This window comes from Necator americanus, chromosome II (genome assembly GCF_031761385.1).
Source record: "Necator americanus strain Aroian chromosome II, whole genome shotgun sequence".
Lineage (NCBI taxonomy): Eukaryota > Metazoa > Nematoda > Chromadorea > Rhabditida > Ancylostomatidae > Necator > Necator americanus.
Genome location: NC_087372.1, coordinates 16979384 through 16995483, shown reverse-complemented (window position 1 = coordinate 16995483; position 16100 = coordinate 16979384). Strand labels below are relative to the sequence as shown.

At 41.5% G+C, this 16100-nt stretch overlaps 5 protein-coding genes across 6 annotated transcripts; 2 read left to right on the top strand and 3 right to left on the bottom strand.

The window, feature by feature from the left end:
* Window positions 1–2455: 2455 nt before the first annotated feature.
* On the top strand, window positions 2456–8700 carry RB195_018144 (uncharacterized protein; the record flags this gene model as incomplete). Of its 2 annotated transcripts, none has more annotated exons than XM_064185450.1 (5): window positions 2456–2478; window positions 7808–7850; window positions 7923–8026; window positions 8477–8561; window positions 8650–8700. In XM_064185450.1, the coding sequence occupies 5 exons, from the start codon at window positions 2456–2458 to the stop codon at window positions 8698–8700; spliced, it is 306 nt and encodes a 101-aa protein (XP_064041330.1). The 2 variants fall into 2 exon arrangements, with proteins under 2 accessions (XP_064041330.1, XP_064041331.1); XM_064185449.1 differs by lacking the exon at window positions 2456–2478 and adding an exon at window positions 6396–6452 and having other exon boundaries at window positions 7779–7850; window positions 7923–8074.
* Window positions 5010–5492, top strand: RB195_018145 (uncharacterized protein; the record flags this gene model as incomplete). The annotated part of the gene is made up of 1 exon (XM_064185451.1): window positions 5010–5492. The coding sequence occupies one exon, from the start codon at window positions 5010–5012 to the stop codon at window positions 5490–5492; it is 483 nt and encodes a 160-aa protein (XP_064041332.1).
* A 2883-nt stretch (window positions 8701–11583) lies between the features above and the next one.
* On the bottom strand, window positions 11584–11967 carry RB195_018143 (uncharacterized protein; the record flags this gene model as incomplete). The annotated part of the gene is made up of 1 exon (XM_064185448.1): window positions 11584–11967. The coding sequence occupies one exon, from the start codon at window positions 11965–11967 to the stop codon at window positions 11584–11586; it is 384 nt and encodes a 127-aa protein (XP_064041329.1).
* On the bottom strand, window positions 11584–12431 carry RB195_018142 (uncharacterized protein; the record flags this gene model as incomplete). Its single annotated transcript, XM_064185447.1, has 2 exons — window positions 11584–12031; window positions 12085–12431. The coding sequence occupies 2 exons, from the start codon at window positions 12429–12431 to the stop codon at window positions 11584–11586; spliced, it is 795 nt and encodes a 264-aa protein (XP_064041328.1).
* A 26-nt stretch (window positions 12432–12457) lies between these two features.
* On the bottom strand, window positions 12458–12901 carry RB195_018141 (uncharacterized protein; the record flags this gene model as incomplete). The annotated part of the gene is made up of 1 exon (XM_064185446.1): window positions 12458–12901. The coding sequence occupies one exon, from the start codon at window positions 12899–12901 to the stop codon at window positions 12458–12460; it is 444 nt and encodes a 147-aa protein (XP_064041327.1).
* Between the last annotated feature and the right edge of the window lie 3199 nt (window positions 12902–16100).

The window sequence follows — 16100 nt, the reverse complement described above, 5'->3', positions numbered from 1 at the left end:
AAAGGAATTTTCACACTATTTTTATACTTCCTATACACTGTTCCCGGCGGTTGTAGTGTAGCGGTTAGAGGTTCCGCTACCTGTACGATCGATCGGGGGTTCGAATCTGCCCTAGTGCTCAATAAGCCCTTCATCCCTCCAGGGGTCGATAAATTGGTACCAGACCTCTCTGGGAGAATAAAAACACTGACCAAACTCATCAGCTAGCTCCCACAAGCCATTGTATAGGGGAGTTAGTTATACGCTTCGTAAAACCTCAAACAATTCTGAATTGAAGTGAACGTGGGGGCGCTCCCAAGCGGATTGATTGACGACAGGCACACTTCAACTTTATACACAGTTTTACTCATTGACAGTGATTACAGGTGGTGATTAGTTTGAACCTTTCTCCGGTGGTCTTGGTTTTTGTAAAACGGAAAAAATTCTGAGAAGAACATTTTACCAACTATTTTTTCTCGTGTTGCGTATCGTACAACATCATTCACCACATTAAGATGTGAATGACGCAGTAGAAGTAATTTTATCTAAAAACATAATCCGTGATTGGAAATGACTGCTGGACTGGTCGGATTTTGTTATACTGAAGTAAACATGAATAACTGACTGCAGAAAAAACTAGAAAGGTTGAACAAAAGTGCTGTAAAGGAAGGGTTTTGTAGAAGGAAGTTTGCGACTGTAAAACATTCAAATTACCATTTTCAGAAACTCTCAGGCTACTTTGAAAACTAGCCAAGAAAAAAGTTGAGAAACTTAACAAGTTTTTCAACGTCCTCTCAACTTACTTTTGAGAGAACTAAAACCAACTGAAAAAAGTGAAAATAAATTCGAATAGAAATAATCCCCCTTCACAAAAAGCTTAAAACCAAATTTTTTTATAGACTACGAGCTGAGTTATTGAACATTGGTCCAAGTCAAACAGTTTTTTACGCGCAGCCGAAAATCTAAAATTTTGCGCCTTCCTCGTTGCACCGCAGCGCGCGTGAAAAATTCGGTGCCTAATTTCGATGAAGCATAGAGAAAAACCCTTGACCGCAAATGGTTATCTCTGCAGCTGTTCTGGTTCTCTAGAAAGCTACCTAAAGAAAATCCGGAAGTTTGTGGAAACATTTAGCATTTTTCTCAGCTAAGTTTGGAAGAAAAAACGTGGAGAGTTAGAAACACCTAACTTTGCTAAAATATAGCAAAGATCTGTCTCTACCGCAGTGCAAAATTGCATTTCAAGAAATTTGCTTTCAGCGCCATAATTCTGATGTTCGTGGGGCCTACTCTGCACTAATTTGATCCCTATTTCCGGTTGTGATAGTAAGAAAATTCATCAAGCATGCATCACTGTCACCAATGTAGTATGTATTATCTAATTAATGAATGATCTCATCTTTTGTGCAAAATAATAACACAAAAATTTGTGATGTTTAGATCTAATGGTTTTGATAGCAAGTTGAATGACGTGAGAAATTTTCATCGCATGCTTGATCCTGTCCTCAGACACCGGCCAACATAACCCTGCCAAGCTGCGCATTAAAATCCATGAGATTGCTTTGCATCAACGGTAGTGAGTCTAAAAGATCCTCTCCGGGTAATTTGTGATTGCTCTTGTGATCTGGTTATGTCACGATAAGTTGTTGCTTTTAGAGTATCTTGTGGAAATCTCATTATTTACAACTGGCAATGATAGATTGTGTGAGTATGATTTTTATGCTCATTGGGAATCCTCAAGGAGATGTTGTGTCGGTCAATTCTGAAGAGAAATGCATTTTAGTATTGCTTCAAAAATGCCTTTAGTGAAATTTCGGGCCAGTCTATCAAGAGTTCGAGCAGATGTGCGGAAACAATGATGACGATAGCTCTCCACGCGAGCACGTTGGTAGGCTGTGCGCACTTCCTTACCAGTGTAGTCTTCATTGAAGCAGCAGCATGTCTACCATAATATTACACGCTATTTTTGTTTAATATTCGTTTTCACCCCCTCCATTTTGGACTATCTGAGCACCGGTATATTCTATATTTCTTGTTTCTAGTATGATCTACACGTACTGACTTTTCGGATATCTTCAACTTCTATTTGTTCTTCAGAGGCATCCTCCGTTGTGAGACGGCAGTAAACTGCTGCTACTTAGTAATTTTGATTTGCTGTGTGACGCTGATCAACATGACTTTGCGAAGCTGCGCATTAAAATCCTTGAGAATACTTTGCAGCAGACCAATAGCAGAGGAAGGCACAACCGACACTAGAATGACAGTACACTCGTCATTCGGGAAGAAAATCTCGCTTCCATCACGAAAATGTTGTCAAAACATCTGAACTGTAATAATGTAATAACTGAATTGAGAACCAAATAATCGAAATTCGACTGATTACGATATATTGGGAGCTAAAATGATAAGACGGTAAAGGAAGAACATAGTAGTTCCGCTTTTTCATTCCCTACTCTAACTCTATTTCTCTCGGTTAAAAATGTTGGACATTACTGAACAGAGGTTGGTTTCGACTGCCCATATTTTTTATTCAATGATTAACCTGCTATCGTGTCCGAATCGGTACATAGCACCTACTCTCGGGTACTTTTACAATTCCTGGCTATTCGACATGTATGGCAAAAAGATGCATGTTCTCGCTGGCCAGCAGCTTGCTTGCATTTGTGTATGAGACCACAACAATTTACCACTGTCCAAGCATCAGAACCACTGTCTCGTTGGTGCATTAGTGAGTTAGCTGGCCTCCAAGGACAGAGAGCCACGCAGAAATGGAGAGAGTGCCAGTGGAATATAGCGGGCCTCCAACCTCCTGGCTGCTTCAGCTTCAAACAGTGATACCACCGTTTTTCGTTAGCTCAGAGACGATGAAACAGCGCTGCGACATCGCTTTGTGCAACTGGTGTCAAATGAAGCAACTCAGATGCGGCAAAAGGTGTCTAACATAGGGCAGAGAGATGCTCTGACACAAAAAAGACAGAGAGAAATGTCAAACCACGTCAGGATGATTGTCCAGGGAACAGTGTTCATGATTAAAGATTGTTCATACAGCAAAGGAAACCTGCATGAATGTTTAAGTTTGGTGTCTGTGTGCAGACAAAAGCGAGAAGAAGAGAAGAAGAAAAGCTTCCGTTCTGAAACTAGCCGACAACTTGGAAAATATGAGAAAAGTTGTTATTTTGCTGAAAAACTGTTTGTTTGGTCGAATAGTGTAACCATGTATTTGTGCTCTGAGAATTTTGAGATAATACTGAAGGATCCTTTTGATTGCGCAAAGTAGAATTTCGTTATGTAATAGCTGTACGTATTCACACATGTTCTTGTGCAGAATCTTCACGATTTTCTGTTTTGGCCAGGTATGAAACATAACATAATAATGTAATGGAATAAATAAACCAAAGATAACTATCACAATGAAAAATAAAAGAAAAACAAATATGAATAACAATATATATTCAAATGACAACATTCCAAGCGCTAACTCGCTCCAACGTTGAGAAAACTGGATCGAATTGAATGTTATAAATACCGGAAGAGATGGCCAGGTGTGAAAACAAAACTGTATCTGAACTGAGTGAGATTGGACTGGTTTTTTAGAATAAAAGTTGGCAGTGGGAGAAAAAAAAATGAAATTATTCTACTATGTAACAATACGCTGTTTTCAAATGAATGATAGTAGTCCTTAAACATCCGAAATCTTCAGCGGCGGTCTGTAGTGAACTTTCTAAACTAGTAAAACTACTTCATGGATACCAAAATGTTCGACTTTCAATGGCATAGCAAGAGATTGCGATTTTTTATGAGCTGTTGACGAGGTTGTTAGTTGATTTTTAAGTTAACGTTTGGGCAAATCGCCTTCTAGGCCTGAAACGGGCGAGTTAATCCACAATCTAAACGTCCAAATCTCTCCGCAATTAAAAAGACTAAACCTAAACGCACCTCCAAACCGTAACGCAGTAACTACATTAAATGCTTACTTTAGATTGGAAAAGCCTAGTAGTGACCGCCGACTAATCGATAACGAGGGCGAATGACCTACAGTATCATTTAAAATAAACGAGATATCAGTCGAGTTCAAAAAAAAAAAAAAAAAAAAAAAAGAAGAATTGGGGGGGTGTGGAGCCCTTCCAAGGGGGGGCCCCCCCAAAACCAAAAAAAAAAAAAATAATAAAAAACCCCCCCCCCCCCCCATAAAAACAACCCCCAAAAAAAAAAAAAAAAAAAAACCCCCAAAAAAAAAAAAAAAAAAAAAAAAATCAGTCGAGTTCAGTAGTCAAGACATCCTTTCTTGCGATTCATTTCAAAGTTTTTGGAATGGATCCAAAATGCCTCTAGTGATTTTCAGACCAACGCTGCAAATTGGCGCGCGTAAAAAGTAGACTTTTGTTCCACACTGCAAAACCGTTAGCGGTGGACCCGAGGAGAGACCGAGGAGAGAAGGGAATAGTTAACTTTGGCTCGCGAAATTTCTGTTTCTGACATTTAAAGAATCCTAACGTGTAGAAGAAAGCGATACCAAAGTGTGCGAACATGAGAATGGGAAGCTTCCACCACTGATAAGATACCTTTCTGTCTTTCTTTCTCCCTCTCTTCAATCTTCGATGAAGTGACCGTTGCCATTAAGCGGTGTCTGAGGAGAGCAGACTCAGCTACGATCACCGAACCGTCTAAGGCCGTCTAAGGCATCATATATAGAGAGCTCACCAACGTCGGTTTTTATATAAGCCGCAGCTAAGTACAATCTTTGCTTTTCGTAGCCAAGTTCGAATAAGCGACTTCTACGTTGTCGCTTGGATCACGTCAAAGTTGAGACCACGGCAGAATTCGAACCTGCGATCTTACTATGTCTGAGCATTTTGCTCACGATTCACGGCACGGCGGTAAGCGACACAAGATGTCCCGTCTAAATCAATGTAAGCAAAACAATACTCTTTGCTAAAGATGGTGACGTCATACACGAAACGCGCGTCGGCTGTAGAGTCTACCTCATTGGTGAGACCTACCAATGCACAATTTTCTAGGATCTACAACTCCCAATGCTGGTCTCATTCGTAAATCGTGAACGTCATCTCGCAATAGCCATGGTGTCGCTTCCTTCACTATGTTTACTCCTGAGGACTAATGGTTGGATAGTGAAGCTGTTTTGCCGCATCCTGACTACGTTCGGTCCAATCCGATGGTGCATCTCACACGCGCGACAGTGGGGGAATCCAACGCTGAAAACGTACATCAGTCGAAGGAAACAGAAACACGTGCGTAAACTGATAACATGCACTATTGTCATGTTGCAAATTGCAGTTATCGGAGCTTGTTCCCAATTCACGTCTATCGCAGCTGATGAAAACGTGTGCACAATAGTAAACAACACCGAAGCATGTGTCTTCAACGAAGTCACTACCATGATGCTGCAGTTAATGCAACAAGAAACCTGCTTGGCACTTCGAGATCATAAGAATGACTATATCGGTGTCATATCCATCAAGTTGAATGGCATACAGTACCAACGCGAAAAGGGATAAACGGATCAGAGTCAGGCCATCGTTGTTACCTAACAGGGAGCTACGTGAGTGACGCATGCGACACTAGCAATATCAAACCCACGGATAAGCTGAAAGAGTTCTCAACCACGGCAAACCAACACCTAGGGTACACTTACTGCTTCTCTAGCTGTGGGTGCAGGAAATGTGACAGATGGTTCCTATGCGACTCCAGCTGTTTGTTCTGCCGAATCAAATCGAGTCTGTGCAAATCTTCAATATCCCAAATCACAAAAATCACAAATTCCACCACATCTTCAATATACCCAGTCTTCACTTGCAATAGCTGGACTCTCGCAGTCTTCGCAGAAGTAACAGTAAATCGAGGAGACCATGCACACGAGCACATAGAACAATTTAAGTCTCACGCTGGTTGGTTGTAAATCAACTTCCAATACTCTCGTCAACCTTCATGCAAAACGAAAACAGAGTTGCAATAATCAAACCTGCTCATAAGGGACAATTAATCCCACATACAGCAGGGTAACTACAATGCGCAACCATGCAGAATGCCAGAAATTCCCATAGTCATTTCGCAAGCAGCTCCTGCACGTGCATAAAAGGAGAACATATAGCTTCTTGTACTTGTACCGACGGAGACCTCGACAACCAAAGTCTTCACGTCGTGCGTCGTTTCCTTCCCGGGAGGGACCATCAACGTTAACATCGAGGGAGTATTGCAGTTTGTCAATGACGACCTCATCAAATCCGAACTTCAAGTGGGCAACAATAATTTGGACACCGCAAGAGATCTATCAGGGGTTGAAAAAGTATTCAAAAACATGGCACTTTCAGTGAGTCATTCTTTCTCAATTCGTCAGTATCAAAATTCATTTCTTCTAGAAATGATCCTTATCTTGTCATTACTTCTCTCTCAAATTTATCATGCTCTATGGCCAAAAACATCTCTTACGAAGAAACACTATTGACGCCTTTGCTCCGGTAGGAGTTTCTGCAAAAAGCAGATAATGCGAAGGAGTTTTGTGCGATTTCCTAACTATTGTTGTTCTTGTTGTAAATCACTAGACATATTGAGCCTATGTTATTCTTTTTGGTGTGTCACCTCGGCAGAATATGCAAAACTAAGTTCTATTTCATTGAGTCTTCTCAAGATAGAATACATAGAGGAGGTATACATAAGAGATCATCAACGTTGGCTCCTATATAAACCGTAGCCAAGTACTATCTTTCCTTTTCATGGCCCACTTTCGAATAAACTTTTACGCTATCGCTTGAATCACGTCAAGCTAATTTAAAATCGCTTGTGCGTTACCATATGTACGACACCAAACTGTATTATTTGTCCCACTGGTAGACCAGGAAATTGAGATCCACTGTAATCTAACTGATTTTTTGCGCGAGCTGTGACGACGAGTATGTTAGTGGAGCGGTGCCACCGCTACATATTCGCACCAACCATGAAACACAAAAACGCGACAGAGCCAATTTTGGGATCAGCATTCAGATCGTGGTGTACGAATTTAAAACGTTGGCTCGAAAAAAAAAGAAAACGTCGGCTCGCTTGGAGCATGTTAAATCGAAGCCAGGAATCGTAAAATGAACCAAGGGCGAATATCTCTCGATAACGTGAAAATCCTGAACATACTCCGGATGGGTTCTATGATTTGAATGAGACATTCGAAGTTTTCGCATCTCGTGATCGACTAGCCGAAATTAGTGAATTGAATCGCTCATTTGAGGCTCCGAAGAAGGCGATTCGCAGAAACGTTAGCCGATAAAATTAATTAATAAGCTCGTGTACATCTTACAGGAAACCAGCACGAATTGATGGACAGATGAGCTTAGAGCATATCTGACGTGGTGAAGAAACCCGCGGGAAAATCTGCAGTTAAAATTGTAGACTGCGGGATCAGGAGTGGTTCAACTCATCTGTCCCTGATCGTCGTAGGAAACGGAGTGGAAAGCAACCTTTTTTTTACGATTTCAGCTGCAACGTGCCGCATCCACGTGCGATCGGTCGAAGGTCAGTGAATTCTTCTCACCAGCCTATTCAAGTAAAAGCAATGAATATGCTGCTACGTGTACATAGAGGAGCATAATAAAGTACTCGTAATAACCAAATTGGTTCAAATGCCGTTTTTTTTACGACAATAAGGGAGGGATGAACGGAATATGATCCGCAATTCACAACCCAATCTTTAGCTTTTCCCCTCGGATTCCTTCACTACGTCAGATTCGTGGAATGCTGCCTTTAACACTAAAGAGTCAGTTCGCATACCGAAGTACATATAAACGTGGCTCATCAAGGATTTTTTTGTTTATTTACTGAATTTTAGCAGCACGTTTCCAACGGAAACAGAAAACCGAACTTCTATGCTGGTAAGTGCTTGGTACGTTCATCACGAATATTTCGTTTTCCTTGTTTACCAATTGATGTCTCCTACGCTTTAGGACGATGATGTGATATTCTGGAAAGAGGTCGCCTTCCTCGGAGTGATTGGCTTTCTCACGTGCTTCTTTTTCGTGCTTACTTGTGTTCTCATTTGTCTTCTAAGGTTGAGGCTGAAATCCGGAGAGAAGTGTTCGGAGATTTTTAAAATGCAGTAGATAAAACATCACTTGCTCGTTTCGTTGAGAAACTGTCGGCTGTGTGACTATATTTCGACTACCTTGCACCCTAAAGAGAGACATACTTCCGATTTTTCAAATTCTACTTTAAAACTTTCTTCACCCAAACTGCAAGTGCAGAAGACTGCAACCTAAAACCATTAAACGCCGACTATCTGGACAATTGTGCAGCTACGACGTGTATTTAGCAGGATCCTAACCCGGACACCTACCACTTCTAGTACAAAACTTTGAGCTATTACTCTGGGAGTTTTATTGGAATTTATTAAGCTCTTTTCTGAGGAATCGCAATTGATCGCCTTTGGTAGCATTATTTCACCAGTTTATAATTTCCTTCTGCTGTTTACAGTTTGCTTCTGCTGTTTTGTTTCTGCTAGGCTTGTTCCAGTAGGAATCGGAGCTAATCTTAACAAAATCTGGAGAAGCAATACGTCCCTCGTGTTTTCTTGGTTAGGCTGTGATGTGAGTCGGAGATAAAATTGGGAAGGAATTTTTTCCAGTATCTGGAACAATGATTAAATAGCTTCTGCAATGAAAAATCTACTTACAGAGGAAAGTACAACTGTCTCCAGAAGAAATTTTAAGAAGGATCTGTGCCTAATAAAGGACTTCAGAAAGATTACTTGTCTATTTTTCTGAACTGTCTAGTGCTTGATTTAACAGCGTTGAGCGCTCCTAAGTGTCAAGGACTTATAAACTGCTCAAGTTTACTAGTGCAATCTTTTATGGATGATAACGTATTTCTCAAAATTAAGAGATAGTTGAAATCACAGTTTTCGTGAATTTAAAAGGGTCACGAAATGAATGTAATACGGAATCCTCAGAGAAAACGTAGAGTTCGAGTTGTAGATTGTGGAAGCAAGCGTGACACCGCTCCATTTCCCCTAGTACTCCGGAAAACGGGGTGGGAATCGCTTTAGTTCCTAGGAAGTACGTTAGAACGGTTCCCTATGTACACGTTCCGTTCGCCTCAGCACCCTATTCATTGGTTTTACTTGATAGGCGGTGAAGACACCTCATTAATCCTCGACCGCTCACTTGTGGAAGGGGCGCGTGCACATGGGTGGCGGGTTGCAACTGATTTCAACTGGTGAGGAAGAACACCATCTTCCGCGCTGTTTTTTGCAACAATTAGAGAAAGTCGAGCGGAGCCATGTTTCCGTAATTAACAACCCAAACTCTACTCTCTTTTAAAGGTAGCGTACCGCGAATCTGATGTGGTGAGAGAATCACCAGGAAAAGCTAGAGATGAGGTTGTACATTGCGAGACCCGGGGTTGTTCCTGTCTCCTCCCTCTAATGTTCGGAAAAAAGTGCAAGACGCGGTTTTTTTTTTGCGATTTTTAGTTTTATTTTGGTTGCGACGCACCCCTCTTGTGCATACGCCGCGTCAACGAGCGCCCATGTTCGAAGACTAATGAGGTTTTGTAGCAGTCCATTCAAGTAAAACCAACGAATACGTTGCTGAGATGACCGGAAAGGGTACATAGAGGAGCGTTCTAACGTACTCCATGAGAAGCAAAGTGGTTCCTAAGCTGTCTTTTACCGATATTATCAGAGAAATGATGCCTTTCTGAAAATAATAATTGAGTAGTTTGATTCTCCCGGAACAACTTGAAGGCCTGGAGTTATAGAACATTAGGATCCATGCTCACTTTCTTAGCAGCACTGTTCTTTCATTTCAAGCTTAAAAAAACTTGGTGCTTCAAAAAAAAGGGAGAATGTAGTCAGAGTTGTCGAGAGTTCTAGCAAACAATAATACGAGAATCAAGAGCTACACTCAACTTCATTGACTGAAAATCGATGAAACAAATCAAAATAGGATGATTATATCCTGCACATTGTGATGGCAACTGTTAGACAATTGCTTGAAGCTCTGTTAGGCATGAAAACCATAGCGGGAATATCTTCTACTCGACATTCACATTCCTTCACAACTTCTTCTTTCACAAGAGGCTCGACTGAGGAAAAACCAAGGAAGAATTGCTGTAAGTAACAGGGATGAATGGAAGCGTTAGTGGCGTCCACTTGAAATGCTTGGAAATCAAGAAGAAAACGGGAGATGAGCTGACATGATTCAATGAATCTTTTTTCTTTTGATTTCCTTAAAAATGTTTGCAATTCAAAAACATCAACTAGGATATCAGCAATCAAATACATAGCTCTACTTGTGATGAGCACACGAAATGGTGAATTATTCAATTTTCACGAGTCCATCTAGCTGCTTCTCTGCACAGTATTTCTGAGTCTTCTTTCGCTGATCTACTTGTTTCCATATAAAAGTGTGCTTATACAGTGACCTGCACAGGTCAGCCGACGCATCAAATCAGTGTTTTTTTTTTATTGTAGTAATAGGTTTCGTATCCATCCCGCAAAGATACAGAGCTTGATTTGTGACAATTGGAATGGGTCGGTTTCGAGCCATCTACCGTGCAGCCGCAGCCGAAAACCTCTTACCGGTTGCGCTACTAACGTCCTGTCTCCATATAACAATCTCGGATGCTTTCAATGCACCGATTCCTGAGGCTTCTTCTTAAGCGGAGCCAAGGGACGGCGTGGAGATCGAAGCCGAGATTCTACAAAGCATGCATAATTCATCCAACTTTAGAATCAGGTAAGTAGCTTCTGTCACTACTCAGTCATATTATATTCATAATAATCAAATTATTGAGTTCCATAAGGAATATTGTCATTGACAACAACTACCAGGTATCCAGTAGATTAAACGATTATTCAGACATATTCACAGAAGCACCAAGCGTCATATGAGGCACCTGCAGCAGTCTTGACCATACCAATTCTACAAATCTTCAATAATTCTACAAGATGTGCTTTTGTATAATTCTACAATAATAATCCTCCAAATTCTGCAAATGTTGGGTGAGACAGGAGGTAATGATATTTTTGCTGCGGCACTCAAAAAGAAAAACAATAAGAAGCAGAATTAATCACAGTCAAAACTAGAAGAAAGTAGAACTTTGGGTTTTTTCGTTTTCAGCACACATGTGGAGAAGTTCTTCTTTGTGCATTTTCTGAACACATTTTATTTCACTAATGCAGAAGCAAAGATCTCCACTATCAAAGTTTATTAGTACTCCGGGACTTTAAGTTGCCTCAGAAGCGTTTGATTTCTTGTGGCAATCAGTTAGAAAATATTTATAGAAGTGCTCGGCAAAGAACGGAGATGTTCCCCAACATGAACGTGGTTGTTTTGAACCAAACCTCTGCAACTGTGGAATATACCAAAACTTCGTTGAAATTCGTAAAGATTCGTAAAACTCGCGTATACGAGTCTGATTGCCAGAGAATCGAAAATCTAGAGCTGTTTGGGGCGTCGCGTTCGAATCTGACCATCTTCCGTATCTTCTCAGCTTCAAGATGCGGTTCTACAAGAGAAACCGTGAAATTCCTCTTCGACCGAAAACCGACACGGCAGGTCTGAAAGACGAAGAATGCAGAACGAAATTCCGCCAACGTGTGTCTATTCATATTGAACGGATTATCTTCGTAATCTCACGAATCCCAGACAAAGGAAGATATTTCAGCATTTCTGCGCTAATCCCATCGTCTCCACCAGATTTCCCATTCTTTATTTTCTGAATACAGACCAGGACCTCCGACTCGGTCGGTGGCTCCTCGTTAACCGCACATGTCGGTCTATGAACGTGCTCGAGTTCAGGAGCTGACGGTGCTAGCCGGTTCAGCAAGGCCTTGAAGTCCCTCCAAATTGGAAGGGTTGCTTCACCGACAGCTACTCCATTGGCAGAGTTGAGGACAGGAGAACATCTTTTCATTTTGTCGCAATACTGTTTTAGTAAAGCACAGGCTTTCCGCGGGTTCTGGTGCTCCCACGCCTTCCCGAACTCCATCGCCCTTGACGTACGACGACGCAGCTTTTTTCTAAGACGTTTTTCCTGGTTGAAGTCACCAGTGCTACACATACAGAATCGTATGTGGATTTTGTTTCCGCAGATGCAAAGACAAACTTCTTCGGCGGCAATAGAACCGGGAGCGTTTCCCTAGCAGCATCCTGGGTGCAATTCGTGAAGGAATCCGCATCGTTAAGCTTCTTCCTGGCCCGTACTCCAACATGAACATACACACGTTGGAGGATTTTCGTTCTGCATTCTTCGTCTTTCAGACCTGTCATGTCAATTTTCGGCTGAAGAGGAATTTCTCGGTTTCTCTTGTGGAACCGTATCTTGAAGCTGAGTAGAATTTGAGGGTGGTCAGAGTCGAAAGTGACGCCCCAAACAGCTCTACATTTTCGGATATTTGACTGAGGAATGTTCCTCGCCAGAACGTAGTCGAGCTGAAGTTCAAGAATCCTCATCTTCCGCTCGCGCTGCTTTTCAGGTGTTAAAAGTGTTGACCCCTGCCACGTTCGCACAAGTCGACCAAACGGTCACCGTTGTCCGACGTGCGCTCCGCTGGATAATACAATTTTCCTAGCACGTCGGATTGCTGTTCGTGTCCCATCTTTGTAGTTGCGTCGATTCCGACAATGACCACCTGCTGGCTTGGTATTTTAGACATGAACGCATTGAGTTCATCATAGAAGGCGTTCTTACTGTTGTCTTTAGCGGTTTCCGTAGGTGCGTGAGCACTTACGATCCAGAATACACGTCCTCTGCGATCTCGCAGTCGTACAAAGACGCATCTAGACGACATTGAGCAGAATTCCTCCACCAGGTTTTTGTAATCGTTCCTTACAGCTATCGCACAGCCACCTACTTTGTTCTCATCAGCATCGCCGCAGTATATGGTGTAATTTTTGATGCTGATGACGGGTCGATCTCTCATGCGTGTTTCGTGCAGTGCAGCAAAAGGCACACAGAGATATCGCAGAAGTCTGGATAGAGCGGCTTGTTAGAGTTCACTCGATAGTGTTCGACAGTTCAGCGTAACGAAATGAATGGTTGTTGCCAAAAATTCCATGCTCCCTTCAGGCAGTTGACCTTTCAGGTGATGGGCTGCGGGTTATATAATTCGTACGTTCCCAATGCGTGCACTCGAACCCCTGGTTGCGTTTAGTTAAAGCAGGGCACCCACGTGCAGGTAGCAATCAGACTCGTATACGCGAGTTTCACGAATTTTTACGAATTTCAACAAAGTTTTGGTATATTCCACAGTTGCAGAGTTTTGGTTCAAAACAACCACGTTCATGGTGGAGACCATCTCATGACGTTCTTAACTAAACACTTCTACAAATATTTTCTAATTGATTGCCACAAGAAATCGATTGCTTCTGCGGCAACTTAAAATCCCAGAGTACTAACAAGTTTTGATAGTGGAGATCTTTGTTTCTGCATTAGTGAAATAAAATGTGTTCAGAAAATGCACAAAGAAGAACTTCTCCACATGTGTGCTGAAAACAAAAAGACTCGAAGTTCTACGGCAGACCTGCAGATGGCCTTGCTCAACGAGTTCTGAGGAGTGTGTCGGGTTCAAGCTGGAAAAAGCCACCTGGTCGGAAATAGAAGTTCTGGCGAGAATAGCGACGAAGGGATTGATTCTGTGCAAGCTGTCGCAGAAGATCGAGAAGGTTGGAAAGAACTGTGTTCAAGGACGGCACACCTCGGCGAAGATGCGGGTAATCGCGGTCAGGCAATGATATCCGATTAAGTCAAGTAAGTCAATCACCTATTCGGCATTTTCGGCGACCACGAATTGTTCAGAAAAGTGTAAGAAATGTTGGGGCTTTGTGGCGTTTTAACACAATACTTTGTCACATACCCATAATCTTACCGTCTAGAACTTGCGCCACAATCCCTTCGCAACTGTTCGCGACAAGATGTAAGGATATGTAAGGATGGGCATATTGGAAAACATTCAGTTTTTTGAGGCTATATTACTCATTACCGTAGTTTGAGGTAATTGGTTTCTTTTCCACTGGTACGTCTCGTTATAGCGAATACAGGGACCATTAGATAACACCAGATCATCCAAATAGCAGTCAGTCTACGATTAAAGTATTGTCTCGCGAGTATAATTGCATACCTTGTCTTGACATTGCGCTAGCGGTACAGTAGGGTTAAAAAGACAAGAAGCACGGTGCAACTGCGTACGCGACTTCTCTCGAGGAGGTGCGATGGAGCGTAGTGGAAGCCTTGCTGGCACCACCCATCGCTACACTTTGCGATGGTCCCACCGCGGTTCCAACTGCTGCCTCCTCTGCGTCGTGTCGAGCGCGTACTCAAATATACCGTGCTTCATGTCGTATTGATCCGACTATAAGTACAGAGCATGTTTACGGGGAGCGAGCAGCAGGGCCTCCGTTCCAGCCATCTACTTCTTGGAGTTACCTTTGTGAAGGATCGTGGGAATTCGCGTCGAACGAACGGAAAAGGAGACAGACATATCCCTGCATTATATCGTCGCTTGTTGCTTCCAAATTTTCACTTTAGGAGATTTCAGCATGTTTACGTCTTTGCGTGAAAGGAATCCCTCGATCCTTGAAATTTGTTTATGTTTGTTACATGTATGCGGATTGATAGAAAGCATTCTCTTTCCGAATAGCGGAAGAGCATGTTCTGAGTTAATGATTTTATGACTAGACGTAAACAAAACGTGCAAGGTAAACATGCCTGGCAATTATTTAATACACAAAGTAATTAATTTCAAGATAGGATTGAAGTAAGAGGAACGATTGTTTTTTCCGCATTCAATTCCTAGTAACGCAATTTACTATTATTTGTAAACAAAACATACCCTGAGTGCTGTTTCTGTATTTAAAAAACACAAATTTTTGCAGTCACAAAATCGTTGTAGTCACCAAACCAGCAAATCGTTTCTAAAAAAACATGTGTGGAAGTGAACCACGGCATCACTTTGAATTCTGCTCTGCCATCTCTACTGTTAAGGAACTATGTCGGATTAAAGGAAAAAGAACAGTGCAATTATGAATTCCAATTTTACAAAATGCGGATCATGGAACGTGAAAATAGGGTGCAGAAAGGCTTTGAACGCAGATATTTCTTTGCTGGAGCAATTTTTTGGGTGATTTCCGAAGCAAAGGTAATAGCATTCTTTAATTGACTTCTTTTTGCCCACTTAAAAAGACTTCATCTTTCTAAGCTTCTAAGATTCTTTCTTTGCGCAGTCTCCAGAAAAAAAAACCTGCATGAATTATTGGATTATATGGTTGTCCCTCCGAATGTAGAAAGTCAAGTTTTTGAAAGATTTAAAAGCTTCATCATTTTCCTCATGCAGCGGTGGTTCAAAGAAAAGAAAAATGCGGTGGAATTCTCTGTTTTGCTCTCACTCGTTATGTAATATTTTCAATTTTTTTTCCTGGGTGAAGTTCAGGGTGTTTGAAAAGAGGCTAGGATTATTGTTATCTCCGAAAAGGATCAGACATACAAAGTTCCAAATATTTGCCCTTTTAGTGTCCTGCAAAATAATAAAAAAGATAACAAAAGACTAAATTTGAGAGTAGTTACTCAGTAATAATTGTTTCCCCATCTCTCCTACTATGTGATTCCTAATTTGAAATATTCATCTAATGGGTAGAGATTAAGCTCTCTGAAATAAACGTTGAAAACCAACAATTTTCAATCCTGCGTTATTCGATTTAATTGTCATCTTGCAAGTTGAGAGGTAGGGTTTTTCAGAATACTCTTAGCTCTTGTTCCAGAACTCGAGATTGCTCTAAATGTCACTATTTAGATAGATAACTTTCCGCAAACATTCTGCTGCATTTCGCAGAGGCGTTGAACCCATAGATATGTCATACGCACGCACGCACGAACGCACGTGACAGACTAATCCCGTTATTATATAGCATAATTATGACAAGATTTTATTAAGTGGTTCTAGCCATTTCATTATTGAGTTTTTTTAAAAATAGATGTTGATTAATATCTCAAAGTGCTCTCAACGTAGTTTTTTCTTTGGATTTGAGAAAAAAACGTGGGTTCAGCTCCACCGTTCAGCTCCATGCTTTACTAACTATGTACTCCCAAAGGCCACTCAATCTGTGGAATGCAGGTGATTTCCATCG